The sequence below is a fragment of the Miscanthus floridulus genome, chromosome 18, assembly GCF_019320115.1.
Source record: "Miscanthus floridulus cultivar M001 chromosome 18, ASM1932011v1, whole genome shotgun sequence".
NCBI lineage: Eukaryota > Viridiplantae > Streptophyta > Magnoliopsida > Poales > Poaceae > Miscanthus > Miscanthus floridulus.
The window spans coordinates 135,559,199-135,581,613 of NC_089597.1; the positions used below are offsets into that span (position 1 = coordinate 135,559,199).

At 46.4% G+C, this 22,415-nt stretch overlaps 4 protein-coding genes, 1 long non-coding RNA gene and 1 other non-coding gene across 9 annotated transcripts; 4 read left to right on the forward strand and 2 right to left on the reverse strand.

Annotated features, from left to right (window-relative positions):
- Positions 1-3,453: 3,453 nt before the first annotated feature.
- LOC136520793 (uncharacterized) lies at positions 3,454-4,871 on the reverse strand. 2 transcript variants are annotated; one of them, XR_010775378.1, is made up of 4 exons: positions 4,657-4,871; positions 4,410-4,545; positions 4,192-4,314; positions 3,454-3,755 (listed from the first exon to the last, which is right to left on the reverse strand). It is a non-coding gene; the product is annotated as an uncharacterized lncRNA (long non-coding RNA). The 2 variants fall into 2 exon arrangements; XR_010775377.1 differs by having other exon boundaries at positions 4,175-4,314.
- On the forward strand, positions 4,340-6,848 carry LOC136520790 (uncharacterized). The gene is made up of 5 exons (XM_066514439.1): positions 4,340-4,500; positions 4,729-4,918; positions 5,552-5,758; positions 6,218-6,412; positions 6,546-6,848. Exons 1-5 carry the CDS (start codon positions 4,418-4,420, stop codon positions 6,669-6,671), a joined length of 801 nt encoding a protein of 266 aa, XP_066370536.1. The 5' UTR covers positions 4,340-4,417; the 3' UTR covers positions 6,672-6,848.
- A 667-nt stretch (positions 6,849-7,515) lies between these two features.
- On the reverse strand, positions 7,516-9,278 carry LOC136520789 (probable tRNA-splicing endonuclease subunit Sen2). The gene is made up of 2 exons (XM_066514438.1): positions 8,619-9,278; positions 7,516-8,484 (listed from the first exon to the last, which is right to left on the reverse strand). The coding sequence occupies exon 2, from the start codon at positions 8,479-8,481 to the stop codon at positions 7,570-7,572; it is 912 nt and encodes a 303-aa protein (XP_066370535.1). The 5' UTR covers positions 8,482-8,484; positions 8,619-9,278; the 3' UTR covers positions 7,516-7,569.
- A 2,312-nt stretch (positions 9,279-11,590) lies between these two features.
- Positions 11,591-13,563, forward strand: LOC136520792 (DNA-binding protein MNB1B-like). 2 transcript variants are annotated; one of them, XM_066514441.1, is made up of 7 exons: positions 11,591-11,821; positions 12,016-12,126; positions 12,222-12,279; positions 12,460-12,504; positions 12,622-12,702; positions 12,813-12,938; positions 13,231-13,563. In XM_066514441.1, the coding sequence occupies exons 1-7, from the start codon at positions 11,778-11,780 to the stop codon at positions 13,249-13,251; spliced, it is 486 nt and encodes a 161-aa protein (XP_066370538.1). In that variant the 5' UTR covers positions 11,591-11,777; the 3' UTR covers positions 13,252-13,563. The 2 variants fall into 2 exon arrangements, with proteins under 2 accessions (XP_066370538.1, XP_066370539.1); XM_066514442.1 differs by having other exon boundaries at positions 12,822-12,938.
- Positions 13,564-15,813: 2,250 nt separating this feature from the next.
- On the forward strand, positions 15,814-15,885 carry TRNAT-CGU (transfer RNA threonine (anticodon CGU)). Its single transcript has one exon. It is a non-coding gene; the product is annotated as a tRNA-Thr (tRNA).
- A 180-nt stretch (positions 15,886-16,065) lies between these two features.
- Positions 16,066-19,616, forward strand: LOC136520786 (uncharacterized). Of its 2 annotated transcripts, XR_010775374.1 has the most exons (5): positions 16,066-17,900; positions 18,060-18,165; positions 18,279-18,721; positions 18,828-19,314; positions 19,441-19,616. XR_010775374.1 is itself a non-coding variant. In XM_066514436.1 (4 exons), exons 1-4 carry the CDS (start codon positions 16,092-16,094, stop codon positions 19,020-19,022), a joined length of 2,553 nt encoding a protein of 850 aa, XP_066370533.1. In that variant the 5' UTR covers positions 16,066-16,091; the 3' UTR covers positions 19,023-19,616. The 2 variants fall into 2 exon arrangements, 1 of the variants encoding a protein (XP_066370533.1); XM_066514436.1 differs by having other exon boundaries at positions 18,828-19,616.
- The last annotated feature ends 2,799 nt before the right edge of the window (positions 19,617-22,415 follow it).

Here is a 22,415-nt window from a genome sequence, read left to right on the forward strand (position 1 = left end):
CGAAGCGAGTCGAGAGTTGAGAATTTCTTAGCTGTCGTAGTGTAGAGATAGAGGAGAGAGAGCGTAGATGGAGCAGGCTCGTTGGCTGTTGGGCCTGGTCGCTACGCAGGCCCGGGAACTGGGCGTTCGGATGGACACGCCCATATGGACGTCCTCACCAGAGTATTAGCGTACACATGTATATACAATTAGAATACAGATACGATAATGGTCTCAAAAAGGGGAAAGTATTTATTGAGTTGGCTCACCACAAGGGAAGAAGAAAACTCTGGTACATATACATATGTGAGAGTTAGAGAGTAGTATATGCTCCCTTGTCCTAAATTAAATCAACTTCTAGACCCAAATTAAATCCAACTTGTATAGTTATCCTAAGTACTATATATACTCCATAGTGACTCGGCATGTACTATCACAGTGCACTGTACTCTCCGAGAGACAAGGCCCAAATGTCCCTTTCCAGACGCCACGATTTCAAGTACATGGATAACACTATACTGCTGTTGAGTGCTTCCGGATGCAAGCCTCTCCGTCACCCACTTTTTTTTTTTTTTGTGGCTTCTAAAGCAGCAGAGGCAGGAATTGGTTTGCGGCACTTTCCTTCCATTTCATTCGTCGAAATCCGCAGCAATCACTCCAAAGGTACATGGCTGGTTGGCGAGGCAAAGTCGTGGCGTGCATCCCTGGGCATGGTGTAATTGGGTGCCGACATGGTAGGTTGTAGTGACCCCCAACCTATGAGCACTTGTGTATTATTGTCCTTCTAATTTTGCTGACCCACAATAAATGTTTAGCTACTTCCATCCTTTCCTTCTTCTTTTTTTTTTTTTTACAATGACAAGCTTCATTCTCAAAACTACAAAACTTGTTTAGCTACTTCCATCCTTATTCTTTTTTACAACGACAAGCTTCATTCTCAAAACTAGAAAACCACCAAACTAAGTTGCTGCTAGTTTCTGACACATTTTTTCCCCAGAAAAGTTAGTTGTAACAAGTAACTTATTAGAATTGTAATAATTGATGAAAAATCTCTAGAAGATGGTCCAGCTACTTCTTACATACTGAAAAAGAAAAATGATGGACAACCATTGTATGAGAGTTTACACTAGATATCTAACCACCAAGTGCCAGATGACTATTCTCCATCTAAACCAAATAAGTGAGATGGGAGTCAACAACTTACCCAATACCAAATGCAGGACCAGTGCCCCCCTTGAAAATATCCTGACTTTCTGCAAAGGTTCACATGATATATCTATATACTTTGCTGTTGGCCATCAAGTTTATTTTTAAATCATAATGGTAACAAATAATCTTGAAGAGCTTTAGTTGGTATAGCATCCAATCCATGGAAACTCTAAGAGGCACGAATGCATTGCAACCTTTTTAAACAGTGTATGACCTGATATATGTGTGTCGGTACCATGACGGCACCAACAAGTTATTTAATTCTATTCTATATAAACAGTATATATTATCAACAGAAAAACTTGCGGCTAAGAGAAGAATCCTCACACGACACTGATATTTATAAATTGGTAGCACATCCATCACAAGACAGGATAAACATGAGCGGAAAATATCATATATGTATTGCAACAAGAAAGGACATCGTACTTGGAAACAGATGAAGTAGATGACGAGTGCCTGAAAACCGCGGTCCAGGACCCGAATTTTTTTTTTCAGCCTTTGTTTTTTTTTTGAAAGATTTTCATAAATACACCCCTGGCAATATCATTTCAAAAAAAAGACCTTGATCTCGGCGTCGTAACAATTGGCGCCGAGCTTACACGTCTCGGCGCCAATTGCTTTGGCGCCGAGGTCCAGGGTCATTTTCTGCGTGTCGTTGACGTGGCTGCTTGCGTGGCGCGGACGTGACATGAGTTCGGCGCCGTAGATCTTGGCGCCGAGCTATGAAAATTGATAAATTTTAATTTTTACCATGAGCCGAGCTCTATACTGTGTCGCCCCGCCGTACTGCAGGAGCCGAGTTCTGTACTGTGTCGCTCGGACGTGCTGTAGTTGTATCTTCGAGCTCCGAGCTCACGTGCTTTGCCCAAAGCCATTGTTGCCCATGGCGTGTTCGGCTGGTACACTTTCAGCTGATTTTGTTTGATTTCGGCTAATTCAATAATGTTCTGTGAGAGAGAATGAGCTGAAACAATCTAAAAGTATACCAGCCGAACAGGCTTAGCTGTATGCAACTATTACAAGCAAAAAGGAAGGGAAAAAGAACACGAACACTACCAAAGTAAATACGTTAGCAAATTAATTCCTCGTTTGCATGCAAGGCATTTCTGGGCCTGGCCATTACTTTTCTTCTTTCGACACGAAATGAAATTAATGAGAAACGAAAAAGGCTTGAGATATGATGTTGTGTTGTGTTTGCATTGTTCCTCTCTGAAAATTTTCCAAGGCGTGCAGAAAACCAAAGGCTACGCTGATGTTGTTGCAGGAAGCAACGTGAAACCGGGTTCTGGAAACAGGGACGCGCGGCGGTAAGACCGCAAGAGGTATCTCTGTTTCTCACACAGAAACCAGGAGCCAAAAAGCTTTGTTTCTGTTGCCAGGTACATTGCTCATACACATGTTCTTTTTTTTTTCTCTCCTCATCCCAACGATTCCTTTCCTACTGAATTTCCTAATACAAAATAAAGTATATATATGAACACATGCATGGAAACTTCCGTATAGCAGGTGCGTACGACAGACTTTTTCTACGATCCGAACAAAGCCTGGTCTTATCGGCTTGTACAGTTGTACGTGCTCCTAGTTTACTCCAAAGTAGCGAAGTACATACATACGACAGTATTGTTAATAAGTTTGCAGGTACTTTTGTGTGTGTGTGTGTGTATATATATATATATATATATATATATATATATATATATATATATATATATATATATATATATATATATATATATATATATATATATATATATATATATATATATAATGTATTTCTCTGACAATGTCTTCGGAAAACAAATATAATTCGCTGATCTGATAGATGATGCCTTTCTTCACCTTACTAGTATACGGTAGTTTATACTTTATATATGTAGTTGCATGCCATGTGTGGTATATATATATGATGATGCCCGTATCCCGGTGTGGTAATTTCGCAGCGTATTAAAAGCAGGCGCTTTTTTTTTTGCTTGGTGTTGTTTCGACGCCGATTGCTTTGGTGCTGTTTTGAGCTCTTTTTTTTTTTTTGCTTGGTGCTGTTTCGAGCTGTCATGGTAAAAATTAAAATTTATCAATTTTTATAGAGCTCGGCACCAAGATCTACGGCGCCGAGTTCATGCCACGTCCGCGCCACACAAGCAGCCACGTCAATGACACGCAGAAAATAACTCTGAACCTCGGCGCCAAAGCAATTGGCGCCGAGACGTATAAGCTCGGCACCAATTGTCACGGCGTCGAGGTCAGATCTATTTTTTAAAAAGATACTACCAGGGATGTATTTGTAAAAAACTTTCAAAAAAAAAGGTGAAAAACAAAAAATTCGGGTCCAGGCCAGGGCATGCTGTTCTTTTAGCTCAACACGTGTGAACCACCACAGCCAAGAGCCAACTACCCACGAGAAACAGATTGGTGGATTCAGTACTGTCCCCTTCTGAATTCTGGTCATACACACAGAAACAGGGGTCATATATTGCTTCGAAAGATCAGGTCGTTGCTTACCGCTTTTGTTTATCCCAATCCAGCACGCCTTGGTTTTGTTCAGATATGGCTGAGTTTCCCGGGGCCTGCAAAACCAACACCACTCCAGTCAGAACAGAGTGCTGCCTCCTGTTTTCCCTGCTGGTAGAAGTTTTTTGCATTCCTGAGCACTAAGCACGCACTAATCCACATAATCAGTGTCAACAGTACGAGAGCCCGTTCCAAATGATGGACCAAACTAAAGCTATCCTGAGATGGAGTACTAAATATTTTGCCAGATATAGACTATAAAGGGCGGGCCTGGTGCAAGCGGTAGAGTCTTACTGTCTGTGACCGGAAGGTTCCGGGTTCGAGTCGTGGTCTCCTCGCATTGCACAGGCGAGGGTAAGGCTTGCCTCTGACACCCTTCCCCAGACCCCGCACAGAGCGGGAGCTCTACGCCCCTTTTATATAGACTATACAGGACGTCGGTGGTAAGGGAAGGGGACCCTAATCAGGAACTCACATGCGAAGTAATATAACCTGGTAACTGAACATGATGGAACTCTGGCAGAAGAATGACAGACTGCAGAGCACCTGGTTGCAGCCAATAATGCAAAGACTCTGTGGGCTCCTTGTGCTTTTGCTCTCCTTCCAACCTTCTCCCTATAAATACAAAGGCGTGCGCAAGTCAAAACCATCAGCTAAGATAGTAGCAAAACAAGCGAGTTACTTACAACCAACCAAGGAGTAGAAACCACCTGAAGCCATGTGCATTGCTGCATGGATTTGGCAGGCTCACCCTGTGCACCAACTCCTCCTGATTCTCAACAGAGATGAGTTCCACTGCAGGTGCGTGATCTTGCTTGGTTTTATTGATCTTTGTAGGACCCCAATCTGCAAGTAATAGCTCTGCCATATGAGGTACTATTTTGAAAACTGGGTACTCATATCTTTTCTCAGAAGCAAAATGCTGCTAGAGAAATCTATAGGCTATAGAAAGGTTACCCACTGCAAAACAACAATGCTAGCTGTTCAGTGTTCATCACTTCGTATCTTTTTCTTGATGAACTGATGCAGGCCTACAAAAGCAGTAGGATGGTGGGGAGAAGGCTCAAAGAAGATTCTTGGAGGCAGGGATGTGCTTGGTGGAGGAACATGGATGGGTTGCACCAAGGATGGCAGGCTTGCCTTCCTGACGAATGTGCTTGAACCAGATGCCATGCCCGGTGCACGGACTAGGGGAGATCTGCCTCTCAGGTTCCTGCAGGTATATATAGCAAAACAAATCAAAATCTTCCACTAGATCATTCAAGTTCGTTGAGTCTTTACCCGAAAGCTGAGGTAATACCGAGAATGATAGATTCATTTCTTGTACAACCCAAGTTGGTGTTTTCCATCATACTTTTGTTGTCGCTATCATTCCTTAGCAGCTGATTCGGTCACTCTGACAATCAATGTTTTCAAGTCGTCCGATTAATCGCGATTAATCACGATTAATCGTCCTAATCGGTCCCTGCTGACTGATTAGGGGTACCGTCGACTTGTACAAGTCGTCCGATTAATCGCGATTAATCGTGATTAATCGTCCTAGTCGGTCCCATGGCGACTAGGTTCGACTGGACGACTTGAAAACATTGCTGACAATTCCTTCGTTTTGACAGTGATTGGTGTAGACACTAGACGGCGCACAAAGGAACATATATTCTCACCGCATTCCCATTATAAACCAAAAAAAAAATTACCATTGAAAACAATTTAGTGGTTCATCCTATAACAACTAATAACTATAGCAAGCATTGTAAGAACCTACAATTAATCAACCACTCCTAATCAACATGAAATTATCTTCGATGTAACATTGTTCCTGAATAGAAAGCATAATCCAGTCTGTACCGTGCAGAGCAACAAGAGCCCACTCGAAGTTGCAACTGAAGTGGCAGAAGAAGCTCATGAATACAATGGGTTCAACCTCATACTAGCTGATCTAACAACAAATATCATGGTCTATGTGTCAAACCGGCCCAAGGGGCAGCCTGCAACAATTCAACTCGTCTCACCAGGACTCCATGTGTTGTCCAATGCAAGGCTAGATAGCCCTTGGCAGAAGGTAAGCAGAGCACTTTCATGTTCAACAAGATTTGTAGATAGCTAAAAATCTCAAAATGCCTTGCAAATAAAAATGAACAGGACGATTTTATTTGGTATAGTGGGTAACCATATATTGATAGGTACAAAACTAGAAATGCAGAACGCCAATGAGGTGTCATGTTAATTATTTCATTTTTAGCTGCACTAAATTATGGATCACAGAGAAAACATTGAGCTGGGAAAAGCATGAGAAAGCTACAGGTGAACCATCTAAAGTACTTCCCTAGTAATAAGCAACATTGCATTTAACTCAATTTATAGCACAGCATGTGCAAGAAGTAAGATAAGATGACAATGCATTATTGCAACCTACTCTGTCTCTCAGGGACCATTCATCCCTACCAAGACCGTTATTCATGAAGACAGTGTGAAGGTACCCAAAGGGATTTTTTTTTAATTGTTGTTTATGCACTTGTAGGCAATTCGCCTCGGTAAAAACTTCAGGGAGCTTCTTAGGGAGCATGGTGACGATGAGATTGAAGTGAAGGATATAGTTGAGAGGCTAATGACTGACACCACAAAGGCTGACAAAGATAGACTGCCAAACACTGGTTGTGATCCCAACTGGGAGCATGGTCTGAGCTCCATCTTCATTGAGGTGCAAACTGACCAAGTGAGAAAAAAATCTCTTGATTCAGGGTTCAGCTAGTTGAAAAACTATATCATCTGGCCACTTATAAATATCTGTGTACATAAGCATAGGCTAATACTACAGAAATGAACTTATGAATTCTGTTTTGGTGAAGGGGCTCTACGGGACACGGAGCACAGCCGTTTTATCAGTGAACTATGATGGTGAAGCTAGCTTGTACGAGAAGTACCTGGAGAGTGGTATATGGAAGGACCACACAGTGAATTACCAGATAGAGTAGTAGGCATTGCACAGGAAAAGCTGGCAACCTCAAATAAATAGAGATATGAAGCAGACACAATTGTGAATTTTATTCTTTCCCTAATCCCTAGTCACCTTCACGACTATCTAAGATCCCATCATGATGCCAATTACATTATTTACTGCGAGCAGATTTGTCACTTGACGATAAAATGTCAAGCAGAAGTGTTTAAGTTTAAATATAGGGGGGGGGGGGGGGGGGGGGGGGGGGGGGGGGGGGGGTAGACCCAGCTCCCACATGAGTGGGATTTGGAGAAGGGAAAATCGAGGCAAGCCTTCCCCCCGCAAAATCTGCGGAGAGGCTGCTTCGAACCCGTGACCTGGTGACTCAGTGAGACAGCTCTCACACTGCACCAAATATATAAATTTACAGACTTCGTGTAAGATCAGTTTTTCTTGCCTTCTTGGACATGTTTACTCCAGAAATCTTAGCAAGCTATTGTATGTTGAGTTCTGTTGTATTAAAGGTTAATTCACTAACATAAATTTACCATAAGATTATGATACGTTTAAGCTACTGAAATTATAGAATGCATCAACACATCACAAAAAACAATGCGCATATGCATAAAGAAATGCATCTGGTGTACCTCATTTGGTCAATATGCTCCATACCTCCAGTGGTGTCGGTCATGCAGATAGTAAGTTCTCTAGTCCTCCAGACTACATAATTGCCGGTCCAAAGCAGTCTTGAAAAGTGATAGCCTAAAAAGGATTAACAAGAAACAACGATACAAATGTTCTTGTGCAGTCTGCAGTCAAGTGGGGTCTGTGATGATGTTATGTAGAAACCTCAATGAGAAACAACAAATTACCATCATAGAATTGCTTTATTCACGTTCATCAACATGAGTATACATAAATATGAAGCTCTTCAGTCAAAATTTCAGCTTGTAGACAAGTAAGCTAGAAAGAACTGTAAAGCTTAGCACTACACCCCAATAGCTAAACACTACACCCCCACATGTATGCTCTTGTTCTTCGTTGCTGGATACTTCTCTGCAGGATTTTTGTCTTTGCTCATTCCTGTTGGTTTCTTCTCTGCGTGGTTTGCCTTGTTGCTCACGGCACTGCCGTGGTATCCATCTCGTGATCGTCCTCTCATGAACAATCATCTGTTCCAAACAATCCATGGATCCCAGCTCAGAGCTCTCGGTGCTGATGGTCAGAACAAGTAACGTCTTGGCCACACTTCCAGAGGCCCGGAGCACACAGAGTAATTTAGACCAGACCTGCATGCGGTCACACCTAGTGCCGAATGCTTTCCCTTCTGGAACCACAATCACCGCAAACTCCGAGTGCACAAGTGCCGGATGATGACGGTAAGCTACAAAGTGCGCCCCGTACTGCAACCCCGACTTCACAACCCAGTTCTTCAGCCTAAGGTGTTCATACGCCCTGTACATCTCCGGGAATTGCTCCGAGGTGGAGGCCAAGAGATCCCACAGCTCCGGCGCACCCACCCGCGCGCGGTTCTCCGACTCAACCGCGACGCACTTCAGGGCATGGCAAAGGAAGAACACCTCCTCGGGGCCCAGCTGGAACCACTGCTTTTCTGTGCCTGCGCTTTCCAAGGCGCCAAAGGAGGCGCAGTTCAGAAGCTTGGCTTGGTCTTTGCCGACCTCGAGAATCGCGTCCCTGGTGCGCGCGGCTAGAGTCGCCACGGCTTGTGAGTCCCTCAGTTTAGCCTGGAGCTCGGCGACTATGGTCGACATGGGATTGGCTGCTGCGAGTGCTGCAAAGTCCTTGCCGTCCTTGCCCTTCTTCCATCTGGGACCTGGCAAATCCATGAGCTGATGGCACACGACATGAGATTTGATGGAAATCCGTAATCCACAAATCTACGGGCATGGCATCTACGACATGGACGAAAGGGGAAACAGGAGAGAGAGTGAGAGAGAGAGAAAGTAGAGCAGAGCCGGCTCACCTTGTGCACAAGCAAGCGGCCGGACGTGTAGCTGCTTGCTGCACCTGCTGCCGCTGCCGCAGGGGTTGCCCTGGAGGAACGGCGCCGTTGGGCAGGGTCGCAGGGGCCGCCAGTCTGGAGCGGGGCAAGGCCGTGAGGCGCGGAGCCTGCGCGGTCTGCTGCAGCGGCGGCTAGGCGCGGGAGGGGCTGTCGGGCAGGGGCGGCTCACCGGGACATGGACGCTCCAAGGTGCGCGCCGCCGCTCCAAGGTGAGCGAGGAAGTAGTCGGAACGGTGGAGGACGTGGGCTACTGGGCCTCAGCTCTTTGTCTTGGGTGGGTTGGTCTGGGCCGCTGGGGTGTTGCGCGCGCTTGTAATGGGCTTTGGCCTTCGGTTCCAATCTGACAGTGGAATTTGTTCCGGGTGTTCCAACCTCAAAACCGAGCCCAAAATGGATGTTTTCCGGTGAAATCTTGGGCCAAATCAATCCCTCCCTGCAAATGGGTTCCAGTTCTGCAAGGACATGGGGGAGCAGTGTGAGATTTTCTAAGACGTGGATAAAAGATTATAATCCAACTATGTTTTATTCGCTGTAAAGAAGATGGTTTGCTACTTCATTATGATTGTACAGGCAATTATATATTATTCATCATTGGTCTATAATTTGCTACTTGTACCATTATACATGCCTTAGGGCTTTTCTAATCCGTTCCAACACACTGACAATAATTGAGTTGAGGCTCTTTGAAGTGAAGCAGTTGGCAACCCTCCTTTTAGCAATTATATAAAACCACTCTTGGCCTTGTGGCCTTGTGGGGCACATTTGTCTTCCTGTTGCTCGAATCAAAAAGGACCTCCAGTTTATGTAACCCACAACACTAGCAATAGAATAACAATGGATTCAAATATACACGGTTTAGTTTGTACAGTTTTTTTTTTTTTTTTTTTTTTTTTTGCAAAAAGTGTGCAGTAAGGTTATTGCATGTTGCTATAGCTATTTGCATGGACACAACATAACATTTTACAGAATTTAGGTATGTTTGGAACACATGAAATTTACCCTAATTCCACATTTTCCCTTTAAAACCGAATTAATCCCTGGAGATCCTATACAGTTTTTGTGTTCCAAAAGGGCCTTAGTTTTCAAGAGCAGGGTAGAGTCACCAATAACTTGGTTTTCCTTTGTAAAAAATTTACATATCCAAACCCTGAGCACATGTTGGAGATCGTTCCTTTTTCACAATGATTGGACTATCTTCTTTTTCTTTGGCATGTCTTACTAATGTTATTGCCCCTTTCTGCATGTAAGGACGACTGTAGTCACTATACCATGACCATGGAAAAATGGGACATCTTCGACCCATGGGCCGCTTTGGGCTCTTTGGATTTGTGTTGACTTTTGAAAGATGCTTGTTTTTTCCTAAGAACACCACTCTTTAGCAAACCTTTTGTTCACACAAGAAATGAGAGTATCTTCTATGCTAAAAACATTGCCCTTTCTGTACATAAAGGACTAACTATACCATGACCATCGAAACAACTTTGTTCCAAATTGGCCATTGCTCTTCTCATGCAAAACTAGAGCGGTTCTCTCTTCTTCTCCTTTTTTCTGCATGTGGCTTAAAACACCTTTGTAGGTAAAGAGTGATCAATACCATAGCACTCTCCAATTAAGCTAATCACACAATGCAATTGCCCACGCCTACAGAATGCAAGTTGTTTGCGCTTCTTGTGAGGACCGAGGAAGAATACATCTGTCTTTGATAACGTCTGTAAGTTTTTAATCTCCGCATTACATACACTGTCATCTGACCTCCTCAGAATGCATGATTTGCCCCCCTGTTTCTTGCGCTTCTTTTTTTCCTGTGAAAATCCAAAGGCACCCTGTGTTAAACTAGTTGCTTTTACCAGCGGTTGTAGAATGCAGATATTATCAGCCAATGCAACAGGTAAACACTCTTGCTTAATTTTTCAGTATAGGTGGCCACAAATCAGAGATAAAAGTTGAGATTCACAATGTAATAAGCAGGGAGGCCAGAATAGGGCCTTCCTTTCGTTCTGTTGCATGACGAAGACGATAACGTGTGATCGAATTACTGAAGATGATGCCTCGTCAGAACAGCGTCCGTGGTGAAATTACAAGGGTCCTCTCCATCCATGTACCCGAATCATACTCAGTTTCACCCTCACAACGATGATGTCTTCCTCTACATCAGTTGGCGTCGTTCCATCTGGGACCTGGCAAATGAATAAGCTGATGATCGCACAGCACGGGGCGGGTGAGGTGGGAAATTCAATTCGCCCTAGCAGCGGCTCACCGGGGACGCGCGCCGCCCGCTCCCCACCGGCGGCGGATGCTCTTCTCGCGAAACCGAAAATTTTCAAACGGTCGGCTGCGGAAACCGGAAACCCAAGGGATGGTTTGCGCTCACAGAAAGCACAGCGAAGAAGCACACACACAAACACGCCCTGGCGCCCCCCCGCACGCCAGCCAACCAGGCACGTTCTCGCGGATCGGTGACGTGGTGCCCCCTCCTCCCCAGGTGAGCCCGCGCCGGGAAAATATCTACCGCCGTGCCACTGCCGTGCGGGGCCCGCGCGTCAGCCATGTGATCCGCGCGGCACATGCACACCCGTTCCCCTCCTGCGGTTCGGCCGTCCGCGAGCCCAAATTTTCCAAAATCCCGCCCAAGCCCCTGCCGCCGCCGCTTTTGCGCGGAGTACCCCGGGGTGTCCCGAAACTACGAGAACACCTCTCTGCCACTCGTACGGGCGGCCGCAGCCCTAGCCGTCGTAGCGGAGCATCGGATGGCAGCCGGGCCCCGGGACCTCTTAGCCCCTCTTGTCAGTGAGGGCCACGTATGCCGTTGGCGTGAGGAAAGGTCCCGGCGCGTACGGGAATTCAAATTGGGAGGCGGGTGCGGGCCCTCGCTGCGCGGGCGGAATCGCATCTATGCCCTTGGGCCACGCCTTCCTTCTTATCCCCCTGCGCCTGCCCTCCCCCTTCCTGCAGCGTCCGTCGCCTCCCTTTCCCCCCTTTCCCCTCCCGTCCCTCCCATCCCCGCGGGCCGCCAGACGCAACTCGCCCTCGATTCGTCCCCGCTTCGCCGGCCGCGAGCGGGATTCGCTCCGCCCCGCGCGGATCTGACCGCTGCGCTCCGTGTCGCCGCTCGAATCCGCCATGAAGGGGGCCAGATCCAAGGGCGCCGCCAAGGCCGATGCCAAGTAAGAATAACGAAACGAATCTCGCGGTTTTCTTCTTCGTTGTTCGTCGCGTAGATCTGTTCCTTGGTGTCCCAAGCATTCGATTTATGTTGTTATTATTATTATGCGCCGCCGTAACATGCTTTTGACTTTCTTTTTTGGGTTGTCCTCGCTGTCTCTGTCATCGTCGGCGGCGGCTCGATTGGTTTCTGCAGGCTGGCGGTGAAGAGTAAGGGAGCGGAGAAGCCCGTCAAGGGCAGGAAGGGGAAGGCCGGCAAGGACCCCAACAAGCCCAAGAGGGCTCCCAGCGCTTTTTTCGTATTCATGTGAGATGCGACTTTTTTTATTCCCCCACTTTATTTTTTTCGTTGTTGTTTCTGGAACTGTGGTTCGATCTGTTTTTGGATGGATGTGTATACAGGGAGGAATTCCGCAAGGAGTTTAAGGAGAAGAACCCTAAGAACAAGTCTGTTGCTGCGGTAAGTACCCCCGACACATCAACCAACCTACTACTTTATGACCGACCGATAGTACTATTATCTACTATGACTTTGCTGCGATTAACCACTTTATTTAATTTATTTAATCGTCTCGATTCGTTGTTTACTTAACCTTTTTTTCTCTCGTTTTTTCACCTCTTTCCTGGTGGAACTTTTCAGGTGGGAAAAGCTGCCGGCGACAGGTGGAAATCCCTCAGCGAATCGGTAAGCGAAGCTTGCTCCACACATTACACCTCCTTACTTAAATGTAGTTGTTGTAGTGGTTAGATTCGACTAAAAGCTTGTGCTGATTGGTAACGTACATGTGTTTGTGGATTGTAGGACAAGGCTCCCTATGTAGCCAAGGCCAATAAGCTCAAGCTCGAGTATAACAAGGCCATTGCTGCCTACAACAAGGGCGAGGTAGAGAAACTTGCATACTTCAATTGCTTTGTTACTTGTGTATATAATACTGTTCCTGCTGGTCATTTATTCTAATAAGTAAAGATTATCCTTACTGAATCATGTCTTAGCTTGTTCAGAGCACCACTGCTGCTAAGAAGGCTCCTGCCAAGGAGGAAGAGGAGGAAGACGAAGAGGAGTCCGACAAGTCCAAGTCGGAGGTCAATGATGAGGATGACGACGAGGGTAGCGAGGAGGTATGCTGATTTCTTTCATGTCGTCCTCAGCGCTTCTAATCTGCTTACATGTGCTGTCACCTGAAAAATGCATATAGCGTGCTCATGTGTTGCCCAAGTTGCTACATAAGCTTATCTAGAATGTAGGTAGTATTGGATTGGATTCAACCCATACAACAGATAGAAAGTTTCATATATCTATAGCATTTGTGTAGATTGCATTACAGTTATGGAATGTAAGGCATTGTTTGGAACCAAATCCATTGCCCATTGGAGTTAGGGAGGCTTAAAAATTCTGTCCCTCTGCTTGCAGGACGAAGATGATGACGAGTGATGGACCTCGCATGAGACAATGGACCATGCTTTGTCCAACAATGGAGCTGCGACAGAAGGCCCCGTGGCGAAAAACTATAAGGAGCCTATATCCATGTACTAGAATTATTCAGTTTCACTTCACATCGTGATGTTTTTACTTTTGTTGTGCTATAACGGATAGCGCTCCTTGTTGGCGCCACCGGTGGGTGGGTCTGCCGCTGCTCCACACTGGCAGATCGCCTGCTTGTACCTAGATTACTGTTTCTGTTTCCATTGTCGGCATCGGCTAACATTGTGATAATATCAGTTTGGGTAATGTTAGATTAAGTAATCATTGTGTTCGATATCTTTTTTGTGTTATATTGTTGCTCTGCGCTTGCTGTTGGGAGTTGCTGTTGCTTTGCATTGCGTGCGCCTGATGTGTAATTGCAGATAGCCGTTTGGGTGAATACATGTACTCCAGTTGTTCGGAGGCACACGAGCACAGTGTAGTTTGAATGTTTGTGAAGGAATGGAATGGAGTGGACTGGACTGGAGCTGGGAAAATGACTGGCGTGCTGTTGGCATCCTGTGGTGGTTGGGTAGCATCCTTGCCCTCTTTGGAAAATTCAACTGGTTGCGTCGCTTTGGTAGTTTGGTTGACCTTTTTCCTGGTTGTCTTTGGTTGGGTTTAGTCTTGCTGTGGTGGTCGAATATGCTTAAATTTGATGTGAGCTGATGGTTTGCATGCTAAGATTAGAAGATGCATGTGCAGGTTTTGTTATGGTTTGAATAGATGATTGCGCCTGAAACGTTGGTAGCCTAGGTGAAAGGAGCATTTGGTTCCAATGATGTTCGTCATGGTAAATGGTAGGAGGGGCTGAGAAGTGATTAAGCAACTCAAAAGCCTCAAATCTCAAAACTCAAAAAAAAAATGCTCATCATTCATGGTGGGAGGACGCGTACTGCTTGAGATAGGTAATGGGACGAGTGGAAAAATCTTGGGCCATGTTTAGTTCCACCAAATTTCCAACTTTGACACTATGCAAAAAGAAGATTTCTCGTCACATCAAATTTGCGGTACATGCATGGAGTACTAAATGTTGACGAAATTAAAAACTAATTGCACAGTTTGATTGTACTTTGCGAGACGAACGTTTTGAGCCTAATTAGTCAACGATTGAATAATTATTACCAAATACAAACGAAATGCTACAGTGTGCTATACTACCTCGTGATTTCAGGCGGCGCCAACTTTGTGGCCAACTAAACATGGCCAGCTGTGGGGACTGGGGAGGGCAGAAGACGGGAGGCAGCAGGGACCATTTGCAGTCGTACGTACTGCTGTATGTGTCCGTTGAGATTGATGGTTTATAGGGCAATGTGCTCCGCTGCAGGCTTGAGGTCCGGGCCAGGCAGCAGGCAGTGTGCCAGTGTCCTGCTGTCCTCTCGCCCACCCTCACCCTATGTCAAAAATTTATTTACAGCAGCTGCAGGAGGAGCAGCTGAGCATGAGAGCAGGCAGCTGATGGACGAGTGAACACGGTTGTACACATTCTATAGATTGATAGATGGTGAAAACGATTGAAAACGCTGAGTGGTTTTGTTCAACGAGCGCCCAAGTTTGGGTTTAAAGCTGGCCCTTGCTGACACTAAAAGCAAAGCAATGGGGTGCAAGCTTTGCATGATAGGCAGTACATATACTAGCAGGAGCAATGGAAGGCGTACGCGAGTACTCCCTCCTCCCAAAAAAAATTGCAGTTCTAGATTTGAATAAATTCATTTTTTTTTCGTTCAGTCTAACTAAATTTATACAAGATAGTACTACTACTCAGTATCAACATCCATATTTAAGTTTAGGGCATAGCTTGTATCGGCTTCAACTCCCTTACATTTCAGCAATGTAGCAATGAAGCCCCTTCATATAGGGGCTTCTTCTTCATCAGCTTCTAGTTGGTTTAGGTGAAGGAGAGGGAGGAAAATAGTTCAATTAGTAATGACGCTACAGTGCATGAATATTCCTGACGTCGGAGAAGGTAAAGCCATTGCGAGCAACGCCAAAGAGAGCCTTAGCAAATACAGTTTATGATTAATTTAGCGATACTTGTTATGCTATAAATATTTTTTTTATAGTTTTGGTTGTTTAGGGCAGTGGGCGTTTTTTTTTTTTGATAAAAAGGGAAGTGAGCGTTGAGGGTTGAGGGTGGTCTCTGGTGTTCAACAGGGGCTTTAAAGTTCCAAGAGCTCATGCCCAGGTTGCTGGCCCTGTGGTCTCTGCTCGTGTTTTCTTATTCTTTGTGTCACGTTTCTAGAATAGTTCCTTGGGTGTGGCGTGTGTGTTCATTCCTTGTGTTCGGGTTTGGGTCCTCCTGATCTCGTGTACTTTTTTTCTATCTTAACGGGATGATGAACAACTCTCTATTTTGAGAAAAAAAATTTAAAAATTGAAGAATAGTTTTTTTTTATGGGGAGAGAGGGCTAGTTTGAGCACTAGTGTGGTACGGAATTCTGGAATTGGAATGGTTGTCTCTGCACCTCCTCTGCAACGAATCTGATAATGGTAACAAACAGATACGCTGAATAAAAAGGAACAGCATGCTGGGCCTCCGTAGCATAGTGGTAGTGCGTTCGCTTCGTAAGCGAAAGGTCGCGAGTTCGATCCTCGCCGGGGGCTATTTTCAGGTTTTTTTTTCCTGTTTTGTATTTTCATCCGGTCCTGACACTCTGTCGTTGGGCGTGACCGCGTGTCTGTCCGTTGAGGAGTGTTCGTGCGCGCGACTGCTTGTGCACTTGTACCATAGATCTATTGTCTTTTTTTTTCCCAGGACCAGGCCATGACGACATCAACCTCCGCACAACACCATCCTGCAACTTTCCTATATGCCTCTCGATCTTGTTCACCCTTTCAGCAATCCTCTGCCGTTCGTATTGCATTGCGTGCACATGATGAGCCGCCGCCGCCACCACCATAAGCCGCCGTCCAAAGGGAGCAGCACCAACCGTCTCCTTCACACCGGCGCCGCCACGGAAGAGTCGATGATGATCCACAGCCACAGGGACGACGACATGCGGCGGCCCGTCGTCCACCTCCAGCGGAACGTCATCGCTCGTCTCATGGGCATCGACGACGCCCCCGTCCAGACACCGCCGCCGGCACCGGGAAAGCCTGTCGCGGGCGTCGTCGTCCAGTTCCAAGCGCAACGACAGCCGTACTACGCCTACCGCGGCGGGAACGACGATACAGAGTACTCCGGTTCCAGTTCCAGGATTTGCCTCCACAAGATGATGATAGTGCCCCGATCCCGGAGCAGGTCGTCGCGCCTGCGCCGGCGGCGGCGTCATCCCCAGGAGGACCTACTCCAGAAGATGAGGCAGGATCTCCAGGCGTGGCAAGCGTCCAAGGAGCCGGCGCTGCAGCTGCAGACGAGTGGTGCTAGGCCGTCGGACTCGGACGGCGGCGGCAGGTCCCTTGTTCTTCAGGCCATCGCGCAGGAGGACCTGCGCAAGCAGAAGATGGCCAGGTATGGTCTTGGTCTTGGTTTGGCTCACAGCAACGTGACGCAGCAGGAAGATCTTTCACTAATCAAGAACAAGAAGAAGAATGGCGGCGTGGCGCAAGGTGAAGGTGACCCGTCGTCAGAGCATGCAGCAGCAGCTGAAACACCTGCAATGCCTGACGACAGAGATCTGGACGCGCGCAGGGATGGACATGGACATGGACATGGCCACTGCCACGGCGAGCCTGCTGCTCAAGCTCAAGAGCTGCCGTCACACAGACACACGTCGATAGTGCTCCTCAAGCCTGCCACTTGTTCTGAATCTAAGACTACAGGTGGTGTCGCCATTGGTGGTGGTCATAAAACCTCCGTCTTGCTTGGTCTGCCGAAGCTCCACAGGGATGCCAACATGAGCGTGCTTCTTCAGGAGGTCAAGGACAGGGTTCAGAGAGAGCTGACAGTACTCACCGCCGCTACAGGTGGTGAGGCCATCAAGGCACCAACTTGGGCGATTCCACCATTGCAGCAGGTCACCAAGGAGGACCGTGAAAACAAGAGGAGGCTGTTCCGGTCAGAGTCCTTTCGCGCTTTCAGAAGCGACCGCAAGCGCAACGCCTCCACAACACATGCATCTCCAGAGGCTTACATTCTGACGAAGAGCCAAACCGTGTCGCCGGCCCATGAAGAATCGATGACGACGTCGGATGCATCTCTTTCAGTACTCCGGCCCGGCGTCGGCGGCGTTACTGACGGCCAGAGCTTCAGAAGCGAGTACCTGACCCTGACGAAGCACAAGGAGGAGGACGCTGTGCCGTCACCGCCACGGCTGCTGTTCCGGTCGTTCTCTGCACCAGAGTCAGGGTTCTCCTCCTCCTCCCTTGGCAGCAGGCTGTTTGGAGACGCCATTGCCAGCAGTGCGAGGAGTACCAAGCATGGAGCTTCTGAACCTCCTTCTGCTGCTGCTGCAGTGACACTGACAACCAAGAACGTCGTCAGTGCTAGTTTGAGCAGCTTCATCCGGGGGACTGTGTCGAGCCTGAGGCACAGCTTCAGCTCGAGAAGGAATCTCCCGTTCAGGAGGAAGACGCATTGGTCCAACATGGCGTCTCTTGCAGAGATCCATCCTGCTAAGATGGAGATGCCCGTCACATCTCCGTCTCATGAAACTTTCAACCTCTTCAAGGTTGCACAGGCAAGTATATGTTAAATATCAGCATCAAATTACTTACTTTATTTATTTGCTGGCTTGCTGCTACTGTAATATGAATGCTGTATGTTTCATCAAGGGAAGGGAAGATGGACTGACTGAAATTAAATTCTGTTGCTTTTGGGTTTGCTGCTATTATGTTAGGCAAATCTCAGCGAGGTGCCTCCGAGCCCAGTGTTCCCATTGGAGGTTGCAGCAGGCCACAGTTCCCGCCATTTCTTCACCGATTTGCACTTCACCTTGCCGCCAGGTACTGTATATATGACTACAAGGTAGCAAAACCACAAACAATTATATATGCTACTACATCTTGCTCACTAATTAGTTTCTGTTTTTGAACCTGATATATTCTCCTGCATGCAGAGCTGAGTCCAAAATGCCTGTCAGAATTCGAGGAACCTGCCACTGCCAGTGAATCATCATTCAGGACAGACATCACCGCCGTCGAAGCAGCGTGCAGCCGAGACAAGGCCTACATAACAGAGGTTCTCATCGCCACCGGCTTATACGACGACGACGACGGACCGTCGTCGGCCAATGCCCGGGTGGACTCGATGGCGAGGCCGATGCCCATCTGCGACGACGTCTTCGAGGACGTCGAGGACATGTACTACTACCGCGGCGACTGCATCGGCGGCGGCGGCATGTACGATGATCACAGGATGCTGTTCGACCTCGCTAACGAGGCGTTGCAGAGCTTGGTGGTAGAGAGCTCGAAGTCCGGCTCGTCGTCGCTGCGTCAATGGGTCGTTGACAGCACGGGAGTGGCGCCAGGGAAGAAGCTGGTAGATGATGTGTGGCAGAAGGTCAGTGATCTCCATTGGAACCTATACATGCAGGAACTACTTGTTCTAACTGTACCCACAAAAAAAAAGACTGCAGCTTTGTTTGTTACAAATGATCGAATTTCAGGTGCAAGCTCTGAGGAATCATCCCCAGGCGCAGGAGATGCAGACGATAGATGGCATGGTGGCGTACGAGGTCCGGAGATCCGTGTGGACGGAGGTGCTGCATGAGGACGTTTATGTTGTTGGGAGGAAGATCGAGCGTGCTATCTTCGATGAACTGATCGAAGACTTTTTGCATGCGCTGGAGGCTTTCATATGATGAAGCCGAGATAGCTACCAGATGGCCAGACGTGTGTGTGATGCTGCTGATGAGATTAGCAGCTTTCTTAAAGTGCCAGGGAGTGACCGTCCTGTGTCACTGTCATGAAAAGCTTCGTTATTTCCTCTGTCCCTTCTCTGTTCGATCTGTCATTCCTCTGTCTCTGTGAGAGAAGCTCGATCTGTCCGTGAGGAGCAGGAGCTGAAGCTGTATCGGTCTGCATCGGTCACTCTCGTGCATGACAGTGTCAGTCGAACGCGTTGATCATCTACCGTGGTTTGCAGTTCCAATGGTGAGTGAGTTCCTGTGAAACGCTCATTCCTCCTATTCAGCATCACCAGGAGACAACAGGAGTGTGCGTGCCATCTTGGATGAACTGATCGAAGACCTTTTTTTTGCATGTGCTGGACGAACGCAGCCCAAGAACACACTCACACTGTCACACATCTTCGAACTCGAAGGCGAGTAAATAAAAAAAACAAAAAAAAACTCGAAGGCGAGGCCCACCCTCCGGCCCAGAAATAACCGCGCCGCATCCTACTGTGCAGCTGGCCGGAGCAATCGCCGGCGGGGCCGCAATTTCAAACCGAGGTCAGAATGGCCCGTTCGTCTAGCAGAATTTTAGCTGAAATTGACTGAAAAATACTGTTTCAGCTGAATTGCTGCGAGAGAAAAACATTATTCCGGCTGAAAAAAGAAGTCGAACAAGCCGAATATAGGGTAAGCCGAACAGGGCCAATGTCTCCAACAGATGACTCACAAGGGCACCCAAACCCAAAATAGGTCTTCGACAGTATTGTATCGACCTCCAACAGGTGGGTGAGAAATGGGTCCAACGACCAAAAACTCTTTTCAATCTCACACTTCAAGCGCATTTCCCCTTAGACTGTTAATTAGTTTTGGAGTAAAGTCCATTATACCTCTTTGATTGAACTATAGTGGTCTAATTTTTTCATCTCAAACTCTAGAAACAGGCACCTTATCCCTTGGACTCTTAAAATTGTTCATGTTTAAAGTGGTTCCGAAGGCGGTCTTGTACCTTTTCTAGTTAAAAATTTTGATAAATATTTGGTAAGACTTTAAATCACATAAATGTCTCTAAGTTTTTAAAGTCTTTTTCCTACAGATAAATTGGGATACGACAAATCCAAATAAATATTTAAAGCTTCTGAGAGTATCTTTAGAAGCTTTACAAAAATTAGATTTGGCTCTAGGAAAATGAGAAAATTATCCAAAAAAGCTAGAAAATTACAAAACGTTTTAATTGATGTATAAACATGTTTAAAAATTACATGGGGAAAAATATATGAGACGCAACTAGCATGAATGCTACTTTAATGTTGAATGCATTCATGCTATCATTTTTGCTAGTTGTGTTGCTTTATTGAAAAAGGTTTTGAAAACATTTTTAGACACCAATTAGAATGCTTTGGATATTTTGTTTCAATTCTATGTAATTAATTCTCTTTTTTGAAGTGTTTAAAGATATTTTTCATAAGGTCTAAAAATTTTATTTGGATTTTTTGTATCCCAATATATGTACTAGTTTTTTTCTCGAAAAAATTAGAAGTTTATGGACATTTTCTATGGTTTAAAATCCTTATCAGGTATTTTTTTTTGTTAAAAAAAGTTAACTAATAAAAGGGCAAAATTGCCTTCAAAATGGCTTCAAAACAGGACAGAGATGCAACTTGGACAGTTTTAAGAGTTCATATGAGTAAGATGTCTGGTTTTCAAGTTGGAGGAGAAAAATCAGACTACAAAGATGTTTCATGAAAGTATAATAGACTTTTTTTAATTAATTCTTAATCTGATATTTGGTTTCTCGATTACACCTAGTGCAATGCAAGCAAATGATCGATAATTAACACCATTATTGCATGCTTTTTTCGTAAACTTTGTTTCGTCTATTTTATCATGCACTCATGCTATGATGGGGGGCTAGGATCTCTGCGAGTACTAATTCTTTCGACTGATACAGGGAGTAAAGCTCCCCATGAGCTTTCATAGGGATAGGAATGCGAATTTTTTGTCCCCACAGGGTTGTGGACGGAGAGCCATTCCTCCAATGACAAATTTCTCTGCTCACCGTTGTATAGGGAAGAAATAATTGTTCGATTGCACAACACATAGTAGCAAGCACATTCACTAGCTTACATGAAATGTTGAGAAAAAATAAGCATGACCTCATTATAAGCTATAAGGGATACATAGTGCTATGCCTCTCAAAAAAACAACCCTGGTTCGAGGCTCTATAACAATCTAGAGCTTCAAGATCATGTGATTCAGATATATATAGATGGTAGCTCTATCAAGAGTTCCTTACAAACTCCACATTACAAACATAGCGGCGTTCTCTCTAAGAAGTGATTCGAGTGTAAGTAGCCATACGACGAAGAAATATATTCACGAGTATAAATAGTCATAGTACCACCCCAACTGTCATAATTAAAAGATCAATGAGTGGCACAGGTAAAACGTCATTGTGTGTGTTAAATTGCCAGAAACCAAGTGACAAAAAGTGGATCTTTTCCTTATATATATTCTCCTTTGATGTTTGGGATAACATTTTTATCAAGTTTTGATGATTACCACACAACAACATTTGGTTTGAGAACCTGAAAATCATATGTGTAGATTTTTTATTGCAAATACACAGTGATCCCATAGGTTGTTTTGTAAATATATTTTGAGAAATTAGTGATTAGTGATAGTCGTGTTAAAAATTGCGGAGGCGTCATAGGATTTGTCGGTTACATAGGATATACAGGAGAGTGGTAAGTATAAGTATAAAACTGTGGCTGTGACCTGTGAAGCCTGATCTGTTTCCTTCCACCGTCCCTGGGTTTTTGGGATCTCCTCCTCGCCTCTTCTTCCTCCTCTTGTTCTCACCACATAAATCCACGCCAATTCCGCACCGATCTCTGCCCAGCACGCGCCTCCAAGGTAGGGTTTCTCTCCCCCCTCACTCCTGCTCCGCCTCCGCGCGGAATTCAGACGCAGATTTCCATGTCCCCGATGCTAAAGGAGCCATTTTTATCCGCGTGCCCGTGCTAGGACCTCGCCTCTCTTGCCCGCCCGCCGGTTCGGGGATGGACGCACGGATTTAGTTGATCCCGTTGCTGCTCGCGCTCGATCTCGCGGCGCCCCGCCCCGCCCCCCCGGCTCCGCGAGATGATCTGAGCCCCGCGATCTGGAGCAGAAATGGAGCCGCCGCCGTCGGATCTGAACACCCACCTGCCGCCGCGGAAGCGGCTGCTCGCCGGGCTCAGGACGGCGGTGGCCACCGCCGGCGCCGCCGCCGCCGAGCCGCTCTCGTCCCCGCCCGCCTCCGCGGGCGATCTCGCCGCCCGCCTCCGCGAGATGGCGCTCGCCGCCAACGCGTCGGCGTCC